This window comes from Phasianus colchicus, chromosome 4, assembly GCF_987193195.1.
Source record: "Phasianus colchicus chromosome 4, bPhaCol1.hap1.1, whole genome shotgun sequence".
Taxonomy (NCBI): domain Eukaryota; kingdom Metazoa; phylum Chordata; class Aves; order Galliformes; family Phasianidae; genus Phasianus; species Phasianus colchicus.
In genome coordinates this window covers 5508055-5531015 of record NC_143439.1, presented here as the reverse complement: position 1 = coordinate 5531015, position 22961 = coordinate 5508055, and the positions used below count along the sequence as shown (strand labels likewise).

At 39.1% G+C, this 22961-nt stretch overlaps 1 protein-coding gene across 7 annotated transcripts in view; it reads right to left on the bottom strand.

Moving 5' to 3' along the window:
* The window catches only part of LOC149918018 (uncharacterized), a 108578-nt gene extending 95697 nt beyond the window's left edge, over window positions 1-12881 (bottom strand). For 4 of the 7 annotated variants that reach the window (XR_016466294.1, XR_016466293.1, XR_016466296.1 and 1 more), the window contains exons 1-3: window positions 12822-12881; window positions 12297-12383; window positions 11801-11895 (exon numbers count right to left, since the gene is read on the bottom strand). Coding sequence is in view for 2 of the 7 variants with exons in the window: in XM_090140059.1 (XP_089996185.1) it covers window positions 11801-11840; window positions 12297-12383; window positions 12822-12825 (131 nt within the window). In the remaining 5 variants the exon portion in view is untranslated. Of the gene's footprint in view, window positions 1-9866; window positions 9963-11800; window positions 11896-12296; window positions 12384-12821 lie in introns of those variants that run through there. The other 3 variants (XM_090140059.1, XM_090140060.1, XR_016466297.1) reach the window with 2 other exon arrangements.
* Between the last annotated feature and the right edge of the window lie 10080 nt (window positions 12882-22961).

Here is a 22961-nt window from a genome sequence, read left to right as displayed (position 1 = left end):
CAGGTTGTGTGCCCACTGCTTCTGCTATCTTTGTGTTTCCTGATTGCAGCATCCGCTCATTTATTCATCGTGTATTTAGATTTTTGTTGTAAGAACCATCTGTTTGCTATGAAGAGTGAAATAGGTATCCCCATCTCTGACTGAGAAGTCTGATTTCTACTATTAATAAGAAAAAATATAGCTTTTATTTTACATAGGAAATAGAAACAAACTTTCATGAAAGAGATAATAGACTTCTGCAGAAAGGCAATAGAACAGTCACTGTGAAATAAGCACATTCACCTCCTTCAGAACCACATTCACACCCCCACATCACAGGACATTACATACATAACATCCAGCAGGTAACAAGGACCCAATATGAACGCAAAAAATTAAAATGATCAGTGACTCTTGCATAAAGGTCTTTGTAAGATGTCTTATAAGGAAGATGGCACAATGAATAATTTTCCAAAAGAACAGAAGTATTGTATTTTGAGATAGGTTTCTTCTATGAGATGCTGCAATACAGACATCTAATATAATGTAGTTGGAGGACTACAGGGAGATTTAAAGGAAAGGAAGGAAGTATTCTGGTCCAAGTAACATGTCCCAGCAAATTTACACAGTGTAGCCGATGCACTGGAATTAGATTAGCACAACATTGCTCATTTCCAAGTGCAAAGACTGTGTGCAGAAAATGCTTAATGGCAACACTAGGAGGAAACTTGCTGAAGCAGTGAGACACAGATGGCCAGGGCTCAGCACTCAAACTCCCTAGGAGTCAAGACGTTCCGGGGCTGAGATGAGATTTCCCGTGCACCGATCTGCCCCGTAGAGGACAAAGAGCAATTGTGCCTACTCTGGAGAAAAAAGGAAACACTAGAACAGCTACGTGCAGCAGATTTAGGGATGGAGAGGTGCCAGAAGAAGGTTCAGAATTTCCTTCTCTTGCCAATAACGAGCAAGCAGATTGAATATTTTGCTAATAGATATCATTCTACATGTAGTCAAAGAAAAAGAAAAAACTTGAATATCTCTGTATCAAGGGACCTTGGTGACTGGGAAGACATCAATAAGTTATTTGGTGCTGCTGGATTTGTACTGTAGACACTCTGGGTGTTCATTCCAAATTAATAGTATGTGTGTCAAAACTTTTGCTCTCGCTCAACACAAGCAGGATTTAGGGAGTGTTTTAAAATAAAGGATATTGTAAAGTAAGGGTGGGGTTAAACACAAGGGAAATCAAAACTGTCTCATTGGTTTTTACCGCAAAAAAAAAAAATTTAGATGACACTGGGGCAAGTCATTCAGTTTTCCCAGATTGGTTTTTTATCTACTTAATACTGAGATTAGAATAACAACATTTCCTCCCTTCTGCTTTTGCAGAATTGTGTATTTCACTCCCCTGAAGGCAGCAATACATGTCTCTCCAACTCCTGACACAATAACTCTCACTTCTGAGCTGGGGACTTCAGGAAATATAATTTAAACAGGCAGCGTGTGTATAAACCCATCATTTGGTGGTAGATGAAGAGAGCAGCAGATGAAAAAACTCAAATAGAAAGAGATGAGCAAAGAAATAACACGCAGGGATTCACGTTAATACAGATATGAACACATTTCCATACAGAACTATCTGTGGCGCCTTTAAATACTGCACTGAATGCAGATGTAACATATTTAACCTCACAGCAGGGTGGAATTGCTCAGCTGGCACGAGGCACTACAGGAAATAAAGCAAAAACGGTCCTGAATTATAGACATACATACCAAAGATTTAAATGGTGCCCTAGAATCAAAGCTGATGAGCAAGCTTGCCCAGCCATAAATCTCAAACAAGGTATAATTACAGCCACTTTAGAGCAACAAGTACTGCCCTTTAATGTCATTCTATGTTACTGGACTCCATTTTTCAACTATGGTCAGCGAAATAAGGTCTGAGGCAGAGGAGAAACGGTGCATTTGCTTCAGAACAGAAGTAGAGACAACACGAAGTGTTTGAACAGCACTTTCTAAGTCGTGGTCTGTTACACCTGCCATCAGCACATTTTCAAAAGCATCCCTTAACAGAGGGAGATATGATGCAGTCACAAGTTACTCTTCAAACACGATGTGTGTGTATCTAAATCAATTGACTTTTAAAAGAGTGGCGTTTCAGTGATCAACCTTATTTGTTACAGCCAAAGCAGAATACTTTGTTTCCATTCACGTCTAATAAATTTTGGAAGTTTTGAACAAGATAAAACTTTATTGTTTTGTGCTTTTTTGTCAGTTTTACCAAGTTATTCAGAAAGCTATGAAAACTTCTTACAAAGTGCCAGTCAAAAAAAAAATAATCACATGAAACTCACTGCTCTCCAGCAATCAAAATACTTCTCATCCAGTCACTAAATTAAATTCTGTACTCAAATAGCTATTCCAGGTGATGCAGATTGATATTTCATCTTTCATAAATTAAGTTTTACAGCCTCGCAGAATTAAACTGAAGACGGTCATAATGAAACATGGAATTAACCACATAATCCACATTTGATTGCAAAATGTTACATATCATCCTGATATTTCCAGCGCTAGACAACTGAAAACTCTGGGGACAGTCAGCTTTACAATCAAATATCCAGGCACACAATTCCAGACAGTGACAATACGTACATGACTTTGACAATCTGTGATTTAGGGCTCATTCTAATCCCTGCAAAGCTCATTCCTAAGAATCAGTGTCTTATCAGCACCAGTATGCACTCAGTTATCTGAGGTATCTATGTCGATATTGAGGTCAAGTGTTAACAAATTTAACTCTCAGGAAAGTAATATAAAAGAGATGTAATTACAGATGTAAACTATCATCTTCTTACCTACTTAACATTTGATCGTAAACAGTAGAAAATTCCTAGCAAGGAACAAACATCAAATAAAGTTAAGTTTTTTGTTAGTGTAAGAATAATTACCCAGCTCAAGAGGCCTGCCCTGTAACATATTACTCTGGTCCAGAGCTCTCCCACAAACTCAGTGCTGTGCACAGCTACCAGCTGGTCCTCCTGCCCACAAGGCTCTCCATCTCCTTAGCAAATAGAGCTTTGGCAGGCTCCATGTTCAGGCTATTTGCACAACCTCCTTTACTTTTTATTGCTCTTAGGTGAGAAAAATACTATCATCCCCCTCCAAGATCATAGTGTTTAATGATCTGTATCTAATATCAGGCACTTTTAACACAATGAAGAATACCTGTGAATGGGCAAGTAACAGCCAACCACAGATTGAGACAGAAGCACATGTAATTAATACATTCCTAAGGTGGTGACTGAGCACTTTAATTTTCAAATGATACATCAGCTGAAACGCTCCAGTTTTTCAAGTAGAAGAAATAACTGCATTATAATTATGGTAATTAGACAAATGAATATAATCACTGATCCAGATAACACATTAATGTTAAATGTGTGTTTTTGCTATGATTAATTGTGCAGCATCCTTGCTCCTCAAACTGGCTTAAGCCATTGCACAGCACTGCAAGTTCTAAGATAGCTAAAGAATAAACTGCAGTTGACACCAAATAATCTGATAAAACTCAAAAGCCAGTGTAGCCAGAACTACAACATTCATATCCTTAAGGCTAATAACAACAACAAACACAATGCCACTTTCTCCACTATTCATAAAGCCTTCTTTTCTGTCTGGCAAGTCTTCCTGGAGGAAGAACGAGTGACTACTGCCTCATGTTCATCACTGCTAGAAGCATCTACACAGAATAACACAGTCTTTCTGCATCACTGTCAATCAACATTAAGAGAAATACTGCTCTGAGCCATGCTAATTTATGGGAATTGACATTGGACATTTGTTTATATGGATGCAGATGAGAAGAAATCAGTTCTGCCTTTGTTTGAAGTTGTGTTTACTTGGTCAATAATACAGGATAAAATTATTAATAAACACCATACTCTGTTGGTTGACTCCTGACAAGCTTGTATTATGCAATGTTGCTGTTCTGCAAGTTTCCATCTCTCCCCGATTATTTTGCTCCCCTGTAATCATTCTTACTTTCTTCTGGATACCCTGGGAAAGGTCTGGATTCTGCATGATTAAAGTTAATGGGAGCTTTGCCATCAAATTCAGAGAACATGGGATAATGCTCTGTGCCAAATTCCATAAACCTTCCAGTAAGCCAAAACACCTGTTTTCCTTCTCCTCCCATGCCCCATTTCTCCTCATTGCACATTTTTTCTCTGCTCTGACACCTATTAATCCATGCACTCTACCCAATCCATCATATTCATCTTTCTTCACCAGTTATGTTGCCACAGCTCTATGGCTGGAATTAGTAGGAGAGTGCGAACTCACTTAAAAAAGTGCTACTTTTCTTGCTGCCAAAATAATGTCAGTGCATCACAGAACACAAGTTCAAAATGGTATGCAATATCTTCTCATGCATCTTGACATGATTTTAATTTTGCTTCCAGTCCCACTTGGAAAAATCACCACCCAATACATTTATTACTAAAATGCTCTTACACCCAACTGTTAAATCTCTGCCATTGTTCCATTGAATTTGCTGAATTCCAGCCTTCTCCTTCCTAGTAAATGTAATGAACATACTTTATTATTTCTGCCAAAACGTTTCAATATTCAAATGCCAGCACTTCTTCATTCCTTGTGCTAAAACCCTCCCTGGGATTTTCAGTTTCAGTCCTCCCAAGTTTCTAGAAGACACATCTTTAATTAAAGCACCTACCAAGACAAGCAAAACAAGTGAAACTATCTTAGTAAAATATAAAGCTTCATCTGGTAGTGACTAGACAGACTAAAAGCAAAGACAATCATTTGGGAACGATCGCCTGGGTCAACAGTCTCAGATACATATTAATCATGAAGGGGAAGATTAAAAATAGGGTACTTTGGGAACAGTCAGTTCCTTATTGAACCAAGACATACTGGTCTGTCTCATTAGTACATGCTCTTATTTGTTAAGACCTTTCATTAGTTGTGTGAATGTAATCCACTACTTCATCCCCAAAACGCATGACAGGCCCAGCAGCAGGTGAAGAGCATCTCCTGTATTCAGTTCCAGACTTTGACTTTATTAGAGTCATACATCATTCAGGATTCAAATTAACATCTATCCCCAGACACATGCTTTATGGCTCGATATTTGCTCTGAAGCATTATTTGAATTTGCTGGTTATACACATAAAGTATACTGCCATTATCAGGAAACTTATCTTCCACTACTGGAGACCATTCTGTGAAACCCAAACTTCTGCTCCTGCTGGTTTATAAGATGTAATTTTTTTTTTTTTTAACCCTTTTTTCCTTGGAAAAAGTAAAGCCTGAGCAGCTACAGAACTAAGTAAAGAGCAAACTATTACACATCCATTCAAAAACCTAGCCAAACACAGTTCAGACTGTAACAGCCAGATGCTCATTGCTCACTCACTGCTTCCACAAGAAGCTAGGACACTGCCTAAGAGAGGAACTGATGTCAAGTATTTCATCATAGTGCAACTGAAGCTGAGTTTTATGTCTTTATTACTAGCTCCTAAATACAAGGAAAATCAAACAGCTTGGTCCAAACCAACACCTGACCAAATTGCTGGAGTCTCTTGGTAAAGTAACCTAATGTGTCAAAGAAATTGCACCATAGTCCTGTCCACCATACATTTTTAATCAGTCAACAAATGACATCTTAGCTCATTTTTTTTTAATTCAAAGAAAATTAGACAAGAAGAGAAACAAAGTAGTTCTGAAGTGTTTTATCAGCATTTATCAGTAAAATTTAAGAAATAAAACAAATAAAAGAAAATCACTGAAGTAGATTTTTGAATTTCCACAAGGTACAGAGAAAAGCAAAGCACTGAAGTACTACTCTCATGCAGAGAACAGAATTCTCTACCTAGCAGCACAAGCAGACTGGGGATGCAAAAGGGATGCTTGGAATTGCTGTGAAAGCCCATTAGCATTCATGGGCTTTCAGAACTGCTGCACTCTTGTAATTGTTTGGATCCCATGTCCTGATTTGCTTTTATATGCTCATTTAACTGTTGGTTTTATTTCCTTATCTTAGCTCCTATTAATGACCCTGCTTTTCAGCCCCATGCGAGGCACTTGCTCTTTTCAGTAATCAGGTATGCTTAGAAGTAAGTGCTGCTTTAAACACTTGGGAAAATTTAAAACTACACTGGGCAGTATTCAAGTTACTTTACAGGCACAGAGAGCAGGAAAGTTTTTTTACAGCGATATTTTATCCAAATAAATCCTTTACAGTTAAACATTACATTATTAAGAATTTTTTTTGCCGTCCTACTTGTAAGCCAGTACTCCAAACATCGAGTTTCTTCGCATTTTTTAAAGACTGGAGAGAAAGATTAATTTCAGAGTAAGTTTTATTTTGTCACCCTGCTGTAAAATCATTCTTAAATTCTGTATAAGTTTCTATTTCAAAGGCTTACTCTGCACAGTGATGAGCAACAGTGTTACGCTCTGCCAACTTCCTAATCCACATTCATGTACACACACAGGCTGTAAACCTGAGAGTTTATGGCAGCACAGTTTACTTCATCTTCAGCTGAGCTGTGCAAACCCCGCTTGCACATCAGTGGGATTACCCACTGAGAATTTGTTTTGTGCAGACAAGGAGTAAATCACCTGATAATCTAATGAGGATGGATTGTGTAAATAGTTGCACAAAGAGCTAATGTGCACAGATAGGGCAATAAATTGGAATGATCGATGGGACAAGAACCACAGGAAGATCAAAAAGCACGAGGCTGCAGTGATTGTTTTAATCACCAGACCTAGCGCTGCCATTAACCACTTCCCGTAAGTGCTCTCTCAGCACTCTGGACTAGAGATTTCCTGCACTTTTTTTTTGCCTTAGACCATTCAAGGTTAGCAGGATACAGCCTCCAGCAGCACCAGATACCAGGTGAAGTGCAAACAAGACTGCCCTCAAGAGCAGTTGTGCATGCTGCTATGAGGGCTCTGCAAGCAGCCTGCCTGCTGCACACCATCTTGCCTTTCACATGAAGGATCGTTAGATAAAATTGTGAGCATACCTTTGGGTGACATAAAAGGACGCTGCCAATCCATCCCCTTCAATGCTGGAGTTTTGCCACAAGGAGTTCAGCACATTGAAAGAGCACAGGCAATGGGATATTGGGATGATGGCAGGAATCAACTTATGCTCATGCTTTCCTCTCTGAATCTCCTTGAGTTTGCACTATCACTGCCTTACCACCAAGCAGGTACATTCTCTGAATAAAGAGCCACACCTGTGTACTGAAAAAAGTAACACACTGATGGTTTTTAGTTTTAACTCCATTCCCCTCCATGGGGAATGGACATTAAAGATTCTCAATTAATGGCTGGGCTTTTTCAGATTTTTGTTGTTTATGATGCTTGTTTGATTTTAAGATTTAAGAGGAGCAGTTTTTTGTTTTCCTGAAGATAAACATGAATGCCTATCTCTGTTCAAAAGTATAATCTTTCCCATCATGTCAGTAATTAAAAAAGTTTCAAGAAAACACACTTCATTTCTCACACAGTATCCTCAGGCACTCTTAGCAGCACTCCCATGTCCAGATTCCACTGTGAACTCATTCACAAGACAGGCCCAGTGAGTAAGCTGAAATGTCAAGGCAACATAAATGCTTGAAGAAACAATTGCTCAACAAAGGGTTGCAGGATTTTCTCCTAAACATGAAGGTCAAATTACTGGAAATCAGGAGGCAAAAATTATTAATTCCCTCCTTTGGATTTGTCTCAATTTCAAGATAACCGTGTCACTTTCCTCTCCGGGAATTTCAGCCAGTTGCTGAGTCTCCTAAAGTTAAGACCTTTGCAAATCACCATAAGTGCTATGGGCACTTCTTACTAAATCAGTCAGGATTTGCTTTAACTCCACACTTAATCCATTTTACCCCGGAAAACAGAAAAACAGATAGGAAGGACATCCAGTCTGGGCACTGTAACTAGCCAGATAGAAAAGATTTGCAGTGGGAATTATTTCTACAACTGGTTTCTCTCTGAAACAGAACCCTATAAGAAAAAACCCTTACAGGGAAGACTTTGAATAAAGAGGAAAAGTACACTGCCAACCAACCTAAAGCCTTGATGGGTCAGTTTATGTACAAGCTAAACAGAAAACAAATACACACAATTGCAACCACCACCTGCATGTGTGACTCAGAATTAAGCAAAGAAAAAGAAAACTCACATTAACTGTGTTATGTTTCACATAACAAACTGTAAATAGCAACCAAATGAGAACAAAATCTTAGCTGGAAACTGCAGAGCATTGACTGGCTGAAATGCTGTAGCTGCCATTGAGCTTGAGCTGGCAATCTATCACAAAGCAGATATTTCAGTCATCCCTGATTTTTTTTACACGCTTTTTAATTTGTGTTGGAGAATTTGTGATCAAAGAGAAGCATGCAGGTTTTTTTCTTAAAATCTTAGAAAGTCAGTCATTCTGGAATTAAATCCACTCATCACTTAAAAAAAATCATTTACTTGCTTGAAAACACCATTCTGCAGCATTTACTAGTAAGAACTGTGAAAATTACCTATATGGAAGACTTGTACCTTGAGGCTAAACAAAGTACACTGACCTTTCACTCCTTACTTAATATACATTCCTTATATATTAAAATAACATATGGAATAGCTCCTGATTTTTTCCAACACCTGGAACCGTGTGGTACATTATAAAGCACAGAAAATACCTGATATAGTGTTCTGACAGTATAAATCTATAACCCCAAAACTACTGAGTGAAACAGTAGGTTACCTTGCAATTCTTCACTCAAAGGAAAACCTCTCCTCACTCACAAATGGAAGTTAATTGCATAAAATCAATCTCTTATAATCTCTCGCTCTATATGCAAGAGCAAATACATTAGACTGAGACATCTCTGACACAAAGTGGCTCAAAGGAATCTCTCAGAAACCAAGGTCAAACTTCATGTCAAAGTGTCCAGTCAAAGTGAAAATTCTAACATCAGATGCTCAAAAACATTTTCTAATGAGCTGTGGTTAAATAATATACATGCATATATATTTAATGAGCTTTTAAAACTGCTTATTTTTAACTTGTTGACAGAATTACATAATAAAATGTCTCCAATGCAAGATGCCCCATGGCAATCATGGTGTTAGAATGGATAAATTTATCCTGTGACCTCTTTGGCTATCACAAGGATATCATGGTGCATTTTTAACTCACTTTTATCTAAGGCCACGCTACCTGCTTTGGGAGAGCATTTTCCACGAATTAATGACTCAATTCGTTTTTCACTTTTGCTTTCTGTTTCACTTGAAAGGAAAGCCCTAAGGCTGGGAATACAATGCATTCCCATGCTGGTTCATAACAGAGGGCTGTGCTCCAGAAGATTCCTACTGCTGGCCTCAAGTGCCACAGCACAGCCAGCTAGAAAGTGGCAAAGGAATGAAGCTTAGCTTTAGAAGACAAGAAAGAGCCAGGATAAATACACAATAGCAATTAGCTAATGAAGGTAGTGTTAAGTTTCTCTATAGTTTTGTTGCTTACATTGAGATACTCTGCAGAGAAAACAAACAATCTTAAGATCCTATCTTAAGACTGAATATAAAGAAATGGTAAATTGATTTTAATTATTACTCCCTGTGAGCCAAAGTACTCCTGGTTATTGTGAGCATCTTCTATACAAGAGTGCATAGAAACTAAGGAAAAGGTAGCTAACATAAGCAGGTGGGTGGGCAGGACAGAAATAAATGGTTCAAGAGAAGTATCTTTTGGGGAGAATGCTAGAATAATTAATTGAAAGAGGTAACATGAAGATGAGAGTTAGGGGTGGTGGGAACTTCAGCATCCATACAGGATGTAGAAAGATACCTGACAGGGAGAATTCTTGAGGGACTACTGGTTGTTGCCTCAGGTTAGAGCAGCTTTTCATATCTAGAGACCATAAACACTGGAGAACAAGATTTGGAACATCTTGCTAATCCTTTAATGACAAAAAAGTGAAAAAAAAGAATTTCACTAACTACCAAGCTTCTCATTCTGATTATGCAATTAAGCAAGCTTCAAAGAGTATGAATTGAATTAAAAGTTTAGATTAAGAGTTCAGCACTGTATAACTGAAATTTCTAGTTTCTACCTTAAAGCCACAACAACACATATGATTTTCCAGTTTGATTTGTGATGACAGCAACACTATGAAAGAAGTAATTGGAACTTCTGCTGTGAACTCAGCACAGCAGATCTCCCCTAAGTTTTGCTTAAATAGTACATGGAACAAATTTAAAGAAAAGGAAAGAAGTAGTAGAGGAAAAGCTTCTCAGTATGATACAGATCTACCAAGCCTTCAGATATATTAAACCTTATTTTTGACTAAGACAATCACATAAATATACAAATAAGTTGAGCTAATATAGGCTGTGCTCTACTACAGGCTTATCTACACCCAGGCTAAATCCAGAAAGCCTGAGAAAAAGGTAGATTTGGAATACACACGCAACAAAGCTTCCTTGTGTCCCAGAAGCATTATTGAGCTATTGCACAGACTTTTGCTCATTGGAAAAAAAAAAAAGAGGAAATGAAAAAGGAACATCTGCAATGTCTAAAGCATCCCAAGGGGAATACATGGGAAGGATGTTTCAAAGCTATTTGAGCTAGTGTCAAACAGGGATAGGAGATGCAAAACCTGATTAAATCAAATACTAATAGAGTTTACCTTCTGGAATATGACTGAGACATATGATAAATACGTATATACACAGTTATGAAAAATTAACTAAACAAATGCAAACAAGTAAGAAACAAACTCAGTGAATTTCTCATGATCTAAACTCATCCTTGTGTTATATTATGTGCTCAGAGCTCACAATAAGGGGAAAAACAGCTCAGGTGAAGCTGCTACTTTGAAAGAGCTCCTTGTACCTACTCCAGAGCGTGCTTTTGTTCAGTTTGCCACTAAGCTCTTTGTGCAGGTATTGCATTGCCATCTAGTGTACATTTCATGTATTGTGAAATCCAAGAAACAGACCTGTAGGCATCCTACAGACATCCCCTTTGCTGGCTTTTCTCAAAGCATTCAATCTTACAGAAAAGACAGATTTCCTCCAGGCTACTCAACATCAAGAAACATATGACTCACATTATTTAAAAACAAAATCAGCACCATAAAGAAAGCACCACTCCAGTGGCAGCCTCTCTACTGAACCTGAAACAGTGGGTACATCCATGACAGATTTAGGAATTCCTACTGTCCTTTCATCAAACAGTGTTTCAGCATTCTTTCCCCAAAGGGAAGGTGAGCCCTCACCCCTACCAGCAATACAACCACTGGCTCTGGAGCAACATGGAGCACAGCACAACACTGATCTTTCTCATCCTGCTTTCCATACAGAGTTAAACCACTACTGAGAGAGAAGGGGGTGGCACTAATAAAGCCCCCAGAAGGGCAGCAGGCCCAGGCCTCACGGCGCTGGCCTGCTCCATGCAGGAGCTGTGCCTCAGACTCCCAGCCATGCCTGGCACGTGAGTTCTGTGGGATGCACCACACACAGTGAGATATAGGAGGTACCTGGACCCTGCTAAAACCTCTGAAACAAGTTACTCCCCAACCACAACAGCAAGATTTATCTTTTTCAAAAGAGTCCTTTCAAAACACAAACAGGCCCAAATTTAGAATGCAGAGGTTAAGTCATAACATATTGCAGAGGAAGCAGAAAACACCCTGTCCACCAAACAGCCTCAGAGACACTGCTCCAGCACTGAGCTCCAGCACCAAGCCCCAGCTCTGACAGCTGCAGTGAACAAAAAAAATGGTTTTGCACTCACCTCAGCCACCAGTTCAACCAAGAGAGGAACACAAACTCCACTGGAAGGAGAGAAGAGAAAGCAATCCTTATTTTGATCAGGAGAGGAAGTGATACCTGTAAAACGTGTGCTGCTTTCAGAATCAAGCTCCTCAGTTGCTATCATTTACAAATAAAGTTTTATGAGAACTGGCTACAGCTGTTCTTTTTAGCATCTAGCCATTTTAAAAAGATACCAATATCCTAACATTACGCATAACAAGTAGATTTTACCTTTTTGTTGTTGTTGTTAGCTGTTGCAGCTTGAATTACTAGTTCTCCTTGTTAAAGTTTGCTTGTTTTACGGCTCTTATCATATGATATATTGCATAAAATACAGCAACAATAAACCTATTTAATAGCCTGTATCCTTTTTTTCCAGCCATCACATTACACGTTTGTATTTGTTATTACATTCTAGATATATCTTTTTATCAAATTCAGTGTTGGTCTGTTATTGACCCCCACAGATTACTTACAGTATGCTTCAAAATGCCAACATGCATGCAGGCCATGAACAGCTGAGCTGAAGAAGGAAGCTAGCAAGCCCCCTAATTCATTTGAGCCTGAAAAGAACAAGTTAACAAGAAAAAACTGTTTAAGCTAGCTAATATCATTTTAAATGAACTACTGCAATGGCTCTGTTTGCAGATCAGAGAAGCCAGTGCATCCAACAGAGAGGGAGGTGAAGGACAGTTAGGGCTGTTAACTCCTCTCATTAGTACACAGCAGGGCATTAGGCCAAGAAAAAGAGAGCAAATAAAGTTCCAGGATGATTATAATCCCATTACATTAAAAACATTGAGTGTTTATTCAGCAAGATACTAATACCTGCACTAAATAAATACACCCTTTTTCTTTAATAGGGTACCACCTCAAGTACAAAAGCACACAATTAGCAAATGTACAATTAGAAGAGTAGCATGGTTAGGATAGCAATTTACAGGTTTATAGTTAAAAAGATTATCATAGTAGAAAAAGACAATAAAAAATGAAATGCTCACCCATGCCCTAGGCTCACAGTAGAAAATTCAAAAGAAGGGATCTCCAGCAAGAGACCTTTCACTAGTTGCAGTCAGCCCTTAAATGAGTCTAGGAGAGGTGGAGCAAGGCTCTACCCCCTTCTGGTAGCACAGGTCAATTGCCTTCACCTGTGCTCCCAGGGCTGACTCAGTGCTTGCCTCAGGTGATCAATCAGTGGTTCAGGCTCTGACTCAACACTTACCGTACAAAAAGTGAAGCAAGTAAGTAGCTGGCTGAATTAAATCTTTAATGTAATCACCTAAAGAACTAATAAGAGATTTTAGTACACCTCTTCCATCCCCTGCTGTGGAATGCTTCCCTCGTTCTACCATTGTCCTTAAACTTCTTGCATAAAATCATATATCATAGATTTGCCATAGGTAGGCACAGGATCAACATTATTCAAGCATATTTGTACCCTCTTGGCCTGCAGTCAGGAAAACCTGTTACTGCTTTAGCTAGAGCCAGGTGCATCCCCCATTTGCAGAAATAAAAGCAGTTACAAGTAATTAATTGATCATCAGCCTAGTGCGTGAGCAGCTAATACAATAAGTAGACATTATATTCAGAGACCAAGATATGAAAGGAAGATAATTCTTTTTGTGACAAGTAGTGGTATCAGCCTTGTTTTTCCAAAAAGAAAAATGAGATCTTCTTAACTAAGGAAAAAGCTGCTCCACATAGAAGATGTTACATGTAACTGGATCCTTTCCCAGTGATTTTTAGTGATTTGTCTTTTAACCAAAAGTGAAAATAGAAAGATTCTAACGTTAAAATTTTAAAAACTCTGGTTCCTAACGTCATATAAATTTCCAAAAGCATCCTAAAATTGGCCACAGTTTATCAGATCTAACAAGTTAGTGACCAGCCTTTCATTTGAACTTTACTACAAGAAGAAAGAATTTAATCTAAGGAGATAGAGAAAGGTCAAGAATCATCTAAAGATACTGTCCTCCTGATTCCTAAGCTAGAGCACAAGACAAAACTTCTGCTAAGAGCACTCTGTGTGCCAGTCTTGAACATCTGCTGTCTGTTATCAGCAACCAGCTGAAATTAGGCAACAGGACTCTCAGGCCATTCAGACTACAGCTTCACCAGGAAGGGTTTGCAGGTCAAATGATCATAAGTGATTTTTCTTAGTAAAACGAGGTGGAAAGCCATGAATTCTAGCCATTCATCTACAGATCTTTCCCAAAGGCCAATGTCTGTTACTGAGCATTCATGACTGTGGATGGCAAACTTCTACTGAAGTTTGGAAGAAGAGGATTTCACATTCTTGTCCGAAAGTCACATCTTCCCTTTAAGTTTCTGCAGTGTTTTGCGTGGTTATTATAACATTTCTTTTTTAACAAAGGAAGTGGTAAAATACTGGAGTTAAAATGATAATATGAAGAGGAAAGCCTTAGTGGAATTTCCTATGGCAGTGTGAAGCTTTTATTCATGAAAGGGGAACCTACCGGTTCAGAGCAAATCTAATACCCAGATGCATCCAGAGCTTGGTGCTTCCAAATATTTCAGGTATGTGAGGTTGGAGAACATGATATATTATGCAAAAAATGCACGCAGGAAAGGAAATCAGTAACTGGGAGGGAAATACACGGCAGCAGCATGTGCCAAACTGCCACAGCTCAATGTTAAAGCTGGGAAAGAGGATCTTTGTGGAGGAAAGAAATGGGACACGAGGTCATTTTCTACTCCCAAGGTTGACATTCAAATCCAGAGTAATTCCACTGAAGACAGTGGATTTAAATATAGAGTAGAAAATAGATTCTGTTACTCCTTTCTAATCACGATGAGAGGTGGAGAATCAGTTCAACATATCTTCACCAAGATCCTCCTTTCTAGGGACAATTGGGATCAGGACCTGAGAGATATACGTGGATTTGCTGACTCACAGTGTTGGATTAAGGACTGATACAGAAGGAGGTCACCTCATCAGACACAATCTGTTTGTTCCATCTCTCTAACAGAGGAAGTTACCTAGAAGCAGGGCCAATGTGACTGTCAACACACAGAACCTCCAGCCAAAAATGTATGAGTAATGTGATGTTTGCAATAAGCAGAAGCATAGATGTGTAGATCCTATGTTAAGTTTTGGTCATTGAGTATTATTTGAAGGGGTTGTAGTGCTTTTACTTAATTTTATGCTTAAGTTTTCCAAATATTTGGAATCCACATTTTTTCAGCATTCGTTTTAGCTTTACAAAGCAATTTTTCCAATTGTTAAAGGCTTCAAGTGGGAAAAAAACTATGACAAGAAGGGTTTTTATAACTAGATTTTTGTCTTTTGGACATTTTGATCTCTGCAATTTTATGAAGGGAAAACTTTCGTTGGAAAAGTATAGCATGGATTTTTTTTCCTTTTCTTTTCAGGCTTCTGAGTGCATTTCAGACCAACCAAACAAACAAGTAAAATGAGAGAGAAAAAGCTCATGTTTAAGTATTTATTGATCCTTCAGATAAATAACCACACTGTAGTTTCCTGTTGTTGTTTCTAATATCACACACACTCAGGTAAGAAAAGGCATGATACGCTTGCCTGATGCTCTGGGGAAGAACTAGATTGAACATAGAATTGTGGTGTGACTTTGCCATTTTCTTTGCTTGCGTGTGCAGTATCTCCATTAACATGCAGCTTTTAAACACTTTTTTTTGTGTTTTGTGACTGCTGCTTTGTGATTTTCACAGGATCCACATAGGCATCCATTTGTCTAGAAGAAAGCACAAGTTGCTGTGAAGTAGTTTGCTTTCATATAAGATACTTAATTGTGTGAGGATCTGAAACTAAAAGGAAGCAGGAAAGGAACTGGACTGCAGAGTATGCTCACACCTCTTTAGCTGCATCTTTAAGGATCTAATGGGACATTGACTGTGAAGACAGCCCATTGCCTTCAATTCTTTTCAAAGCCCCAGAATAATGAGGTTGCTCATTAGAAGTGATGCAGCTGTGCACGTTCTGTAACTATATGGCCTTCTGTTACCACTGGCAGCTCAGCTTTACCTTTTGATTAAGAAATTCCATCATATAACGATCTCACATCTACCAACTTGGAATCCAGAGCACTTTGCAGTGCAGAGACCACAGAATCATAGAATGACAGAATGATTTATGTTGGTGGGGATCTTAGAGATCATCTAATTCCAACCCCCCGGCCATCTTAAGATGTGTCTTAGAGACACTGGAATGAAAACTGAAATTGTGAAGAAAGAACAACTAAAGAATCCTGAAGATGAGGGTGAAAGGTTTGTCTTTGATGTCCCATCCCTCCCCATGGAAGCAGCTGGATTTGAGAGGAATAAAAGCTAGCAATCCAAACACTTTTCTTGGCTATTATGGGAGCTGAATCTGCTCACATACTAAATATTAGGCCAACAAGCCAGGCTTTACTTAGTAAATTCTAGGAAGAATGTAATTTGAGAAAAATTGAAAGCTTGTAAGACTGCAGAAGTCTAGAAAGCACTTCTGAGCATTTTGATTGATCTCAAAATGAAACACATTACTGAAGATTAAATATGTGCTGAAATCAAGCAAGCTGAGTGGCCAAAGCATCTCTGGTGTGGAGGATGGTGGTGGCCTGGAACACTGTCATGGCCCTTGAAAAGCAAATCTTATGGCAACAAAACATGCACATGCAGAGCACAGTGGATTAGCATGTTCTGCTGTATCTTTAACTTCTGTTCATGATGAAAGTTAAAATCTCCCTTGGCTTATTTTGTGGAGCAGATAGTAAGAAAACCCAGAAGCAAACATGAAAAATCAATATGCAAAAATTTTTAATGGCATACAGATCCTGACCTCAGAATCCAAAACTGAATTCTGAGAACTCAGTAATAATTGCATCCAAAAATGTCCTTAGATTGATGAACCTCAAAGGGATGGATGATTATCTAATACCTCAGGAAAAAATTAAACCAGAAACTATCAGTAGAAAGGGAATTAACATGGAGAATAAAGGATAAAGATGGCACAAATCTGTCTTTTAAAAGGACAGTTTTAGAAATTCATACGATGAAAAAATCTCCTGTATGGCCCCATGAACTATTCCAAAGATGAATGAGTCCCACTAAGAAAATATATAACATTAGTTCTGCTTCTGAGTTTGTCTAGTTTCAGCTGCCAACTATTTGATGTTGTTTGGTCTTTCTTTGCTAGACTGTGTGTTATGCAGATACATTAATAAAAAGCATGAAACCAATAAAAATGCTTTCAGGTATAAGCATTAGCCTCTAAAACCTCAAAAAAATTTTTTATATAAATGAAGCATTCAGTTAGAAGCAGAACGTTATGTTTTTCAAAATTTTACTATTTACCTTTCAATAGCCCTTTTAATATTATTTTTCTGCCTACGGTTTTCAAAGGAACCCGAGGCATCTAGGATTTCATTTGTAAGTGAATTGTTTTGGCACACAAACATTTATTGCAATTTTTTCAACTTCCAATTATTATATTCTTTTTTAGGAGATCCACGGTGTTTTCTGGTTTTTATCTTAACTTAGGCTTCTCAAATTTGAAATGGGACTTTGGGGATAAATTTATTTTCAAGATGTATATGAACACATCTTTGTATTTAAATGCTTTGCTAAGGTAAAATTCCACTGATTAAAAGTTTCATTCTTCTGTGCCACTTGTTGAAGTATATTATATCTAAATTTTATAATTTTGGGGGGGTTTTGTTTTCCTGGCAACTATTTAGCTAAGAACTCTTAACATAAAATGCCAGCAACTTATGTAAACCCACAATTAATAGCACTGAATATTTTTCACATTACTTTGAATTTCTCTTGGCATCTTGTAATACCATGCAGTACACAGCCAAACAAATATTCACAGATTAGCTTCCAACGCTCTCCAAATTTTGTTTCTTCTCAGTGGAAATCCCCTGCAAGCTCTGTCTAACTTCTGAGACATTACTAAAATGATGAGAAGATTTTGCAAAAATTAAATATCTTGCCTATTAGCACATATTCCAGAGAGGTGATGGAGTCACCGTCCCTGGAGGCATTCAAGAAACGTGGAGATGTGGCACTGAGGGATGTTGTTTATTGGGCTTGGTGGGGATGGGTCAATGGTTGGACTAGATGATCTTAGAGTTCTTTTCCAACCTTGATGATCATATGATTCTATGGTATCTTAACAGGTATCTGACGCTGAAGTCAGAAATACATGGAAATACAGAACTAAAGACAGAATCTGTTTTTTTGTGGGATGAGAATGTTTTATATTTCATGGTACAATGAAGTTCAAAACAATTTTCATTTAGTCTTTCAAGTTTCCTGAAGAAAGCATTGCCTTCAGAAGATTTATTTCACGAAATCCCAATTAAAATAGTTAACAAGCAGACTTTTTAGGTCAGAATGCAGTAGAGGTTTCTTGGCAGGCTTCAGCAGAGGGCACGAGGGCTGTCTGGTGCATCAGGCAGGATGAAAACAGCCAACACAAAGAGCCAGCAGCTGCTATTGTCAATTCAGTGTAGTCACCAGTCCCTTTGGAGCCATTTGTTACCTCCTTTAAATTACTATTTTGAGCTGTGACGGGGTCCCAGGCTTGCCCAGCCTTTCCACATTCTCCAAAGCACAGGGTCTGCCTGTGATTAGCATGTTTTATTTAGATGAGAGCCATGAAACCAGGAGGCTGAGGTCTTTTTATAGCAAAAAAAAAAAAAAAAAAATTAAAATTAAAAAAATAGGCACCTTCAAGGATTTCTGTGCATGTAAATGCCCACCGTAGCCTGGAGATGTTGTACATTGTAGTGCTGCTCTTTCATTCCTCCTCACATCTCTGTACACACACAGTGCATCCAAAAGGTAAACTTTGCATCTCAGCCTCTTCTTTGCCAGTTAGACTTTTCTGAACCTTAAGTTTTTGTACTCTGAACGTGCTGCCCTTCAGTCTGCCTCCCAACAGTCTTCATTCGTCACAACTACCCCATAACACCAACACCTCCTTTGTCATACAGAAACAAACGCAGTGCAGCACAAACCAGCTAGCTGCATTTCAGCACTCTTCTTCTCCCAAAGCTCTGTATTTTAACCAAAGTCTCTTTAAACTAAATGCCATCTCAGCCACTTGAATAGGGAACACAAAGCAGATCTGCTGCTTTGCAGTGACGAATATCACTACCACAATGTATAGCGATAGGTAATTATAGGGACAAATATAACTACCTTGATAAATCTTCAAATAAATTACTTGAATCTGAAAGGGAAATAAGGTAGCATTAAATTAACCACTGTTCTTTTTTAGATTGAGTTCCTGAGACTGTCTCAAAAACCACATCTCAGACCATGTCCAGCCTGTGGGATGCAGGAATGCTTCCCATCCTCCAAGTCTTGGCATATGCTTGCCCTGCTGAGATGTGGAGTGAAAGACATGGGCCAGATCCTTCTATACCAGCAGGGAAGTGCGGTATAGGTCTCCTACCTCCATGAAAAGAAACTGATGGATTCAGGCCATTAATAAGCTATAAGTGGGGTCCCAATTCTGGAGACCTAAGGATTCAGGATGCCAGGCTATGCCATAGGAGATCTACCCCTCAAGTGCAAACTTCAGAATTTTAAACGCAAGAAAGCCCTGTAATCCAGTCCTGATGGGTCTTGGCACAAGTAAGACTTGAGCTGCTCAAGCTGGGCTAGTTTCAGACACACCCTGAGAGAACTGGAAGCAGCCAAGGAAAGCCACATGAGCGGATATTTAGTGAACGGAAGGGAGGCAAGTCAGACCGTAATTCTGTACTGCTCTTGGCAGCTAAGTCAACTCTTGAATTTTGTCCACAATCTCTGAAAATGTGTTTAATTTACCTTTTGTGCTGGAGGTGCTGGAATGTGGAAGAGGGATGCTGGTTCTGCACGTTTGGACCAGTGCACACAACAACAGGAATCTCACATTACTGGATGGAGTTGCAACACTATTATCTCCTCCACTGAGGCCACGCTGCAGTCAGGTGAGAAGTTCATCCAGCTTGATGTTTTGTCTCTCATTATGGCCCTGACCACATCCGTAGTGGGTGAAAGCAACAAAAACATCACCCCGATTTGCCCTCCTATCCTCTACTGGGATTTAGTGAGCTGCAGGTTGCCACTGGTCCAGCTGATCTCCCTGATTTCTACTTCAGGTCTTGCAATGACCCTTAACAAATTCCACAACCATTTCTGCATTTTGAGAAAATGGATTTCTTATTTTTTTGCATCTTTATTCTGGAAAAGATGAAGAACAGTTACTGTTAATGCAAAATGAGCAGCCTTGGCAACATATATTCCTGTTTACTCAGATTCCAGGCTTGAGGGTCTGATAAAAACCCCAGTGAAGGTAACGGGAATCTTTCCAGAGCAGTTTTAGCTTTAGTCTAAAGACACAGACATGTTCCACTCCTAGAATCCCATGGGTCCATAATCCTATTCAGACTTTTCCTGAAGAAAGATTAGCAGAAAGATCTACAAAATCTACTTATTTCACAATACTAAACTGCTTCCAGTGCATTTCCAGATGTCAAATTCCCTCAACATTCCCAATGCAGGAGCCAAAGTCTTCAGCTTCTATCTTTGACAATTTTCACTGTGCACAGAGGGATGCATGATTACAAAAATCTGTGGTGGCTTAACTTAATATGAAAGTAGGACAAAGATAAAATAACATGCAAGTATTAACCATTAATTCAGGGAAAACCTAGCACTGTGATAAATGGTGCCTAAATATGGATGAGTTTAAGTCACTGCTGAAATATAATAGCTAGGATCAGCAGAGCAAGGCAATTTAAATCAATTAACACAGCTCCCATTCTCCCTGTTAGTAAAGATCAGTTGTTTCTAAATCTGTTTTGTTTTTTTTTTTTTTAATGCTGCCTACTCCAATACTTGCTGTACTACCCAGAACCTCAGCTTCTGGAGGCATAGGATTACATCAGCTTCTCAGTTGTCATTTTCTTCTCCCACTAAAGCAGGCTATAAAAATGGAAACTTGAAGCAAGCTCACTCGAAGCCCTCACAAAGCCAGGAGAAAAACAAACCCACTGTATTTTTCTTAATACCATGACTTTTAGGAAATCTCTTGGGTATTTTAGTTTTCTGGGTTTAATTACAGAAGTCAGAAATACTGGAAGAGAGGCTGTGTCAATGACCAAACTTCTGAGTCAAATTAAAAAGCAGTGAATTATTCACACTAGATGTTAACTCTACATAAACAGAAATGTAGGGGGCAACAAAATAGCTATGAGGAGATGATCAGAATAGTATCACTGCAAGATTCAGGAAGTCTAAAGGTGGGGACCGGAGTGATGTTTCTAGGTCTCATGCTCCCAATGCTGCTGATTACAAGCAGCAAGGCACTCTTTCCCTGAAGGAGGTCTACTGAGAAGCTCTGGGTGCAGCTCAGACTCACACTGACACCAAACTGCTGCTGTTCTACAGCTTTTGCTAGACTGAGTCAAACCGAGCTCAGATAGAAAGAACCAGGTGGGTGGGATCTGAACCTGCTTTTAATCGTCTCCTCTAAACTTATCTGTCATCCTTCCTTCCTTGAAATCCTTATCACTGTAGTAGTACAGTTGGTGCTTGCTAATCCTAACAATTAATATGAATAAAAAGAACTGTAAGTACTGGGAAAGGGAGAAAGACTCACAAAAGTGGGTGACCTGATCCCGCTGACCCCATACAGATGCAGAGCATCTCATTCTCCCCCATGACCTGACTTGAAAACCTGCTTGGGGAAAGCCGTATAGGAGAGAGAGATAATCCAAAAGTAGGCTGTTCTGGCAGTGTGAAGGGGAACGGATGGCTCTCGGTGGGATGGTGGCAGTAAGCCCACTTGTTTCTCTGTTCAAACAACAAATTAGTTGGCATACACACCTCACTGAGGATTTGCTGACATGCTTTACAGACATACCCAGAAAGAAGGTCACAGTTTGAACCTGTAAATTACTCACGCGTTTTAAGTTTCAAATAAACCTGTAGATTTATTGTACAATAGTACAGCCATGTGCCTTTTAAACCAAAAGCTCAGCAGCACACAACACTGTCATCTTCCATTTTAACATACACAGCCCTACAACGCAGCTCAGTTCAGCTAGGAAAGCTACATCATTCACTGAGAGTCCTGGCTGCGCTGCTCTGAAGGATGCTTACCTACAGCAGGAACAATGGCAGTGGTTCTGGTGTTGTAACAGCTAATGACTGTAACCTGCTCTCAGCACAGTAATAGCAAGCTGAAACAAAACAACCTAAAGCAAAACATTAATGGGACACTACATTTCATTGCCAATGCACACAACAGTAGACTAGAGCATCTCACATGTTAGTGGTGAGAAACGTATTACGAGATCAGTTTGATGCAATGTCTGCACTAGCTATGCTGTACAATCCACCACACAGGAGGACTGGATGCATTGCATCACAGAGTAACACTGTGTGGGTTGATACAGTAAGGTTTGGAAGGGGCAGAGCAGGGTGTTGTATACAAATATACATTCACCTTATTAGTTTACAGGCCAGAAACATTCCTGTAGCCAGTCGCCCATATGCCAGTGGTCTCTTTAATTTTTATACTGCTTGCTTCAGTTTTACCTGGTTCTGCTGAAAGCAGTGTCATCGCTTCCAGACACTGGATGTGCCTTAGTATTTCCAGTTATCACTGCAGCATCCTTCATCCTGGCACGTTCGTGTGCCCAGCTTCCCAAGATGTGAACAGCTCGGGTTCTCGGTTTGACACAGAGGCTCCTCCTCACACTGGAGATTCAATGGTCACCACTGGATAACAACTGAGTTCCCCTAAAGGCTGGAATTCAATACCTAACAACTAAACGATTTACAGGTTTCAGAGTAAATTCCTGGCCAGTGAGTATATTCTTTTTTCTTACTGCTGTTCAATCCATCAATGTGTGGTTACATTTTTACTGCAAAGGATCGAGTATTGTTTTTATTAGAGAATACCAAATTGTCAAAAAAGAGTATTTTTCAGGAGAGTTTTAAATACTCAGAGGAGGTAAATTTGGATCCTATTCCTGGGTATGTGATTTTTCACTTAAGGTAGGAATACGATAATGCATTGTTGGTTGATTCTAAATGGTACTGAGCTTCTACAACATCAGCTAAAATAATATGCTCATCAAAACACAGGCAGAGGAAGGAAA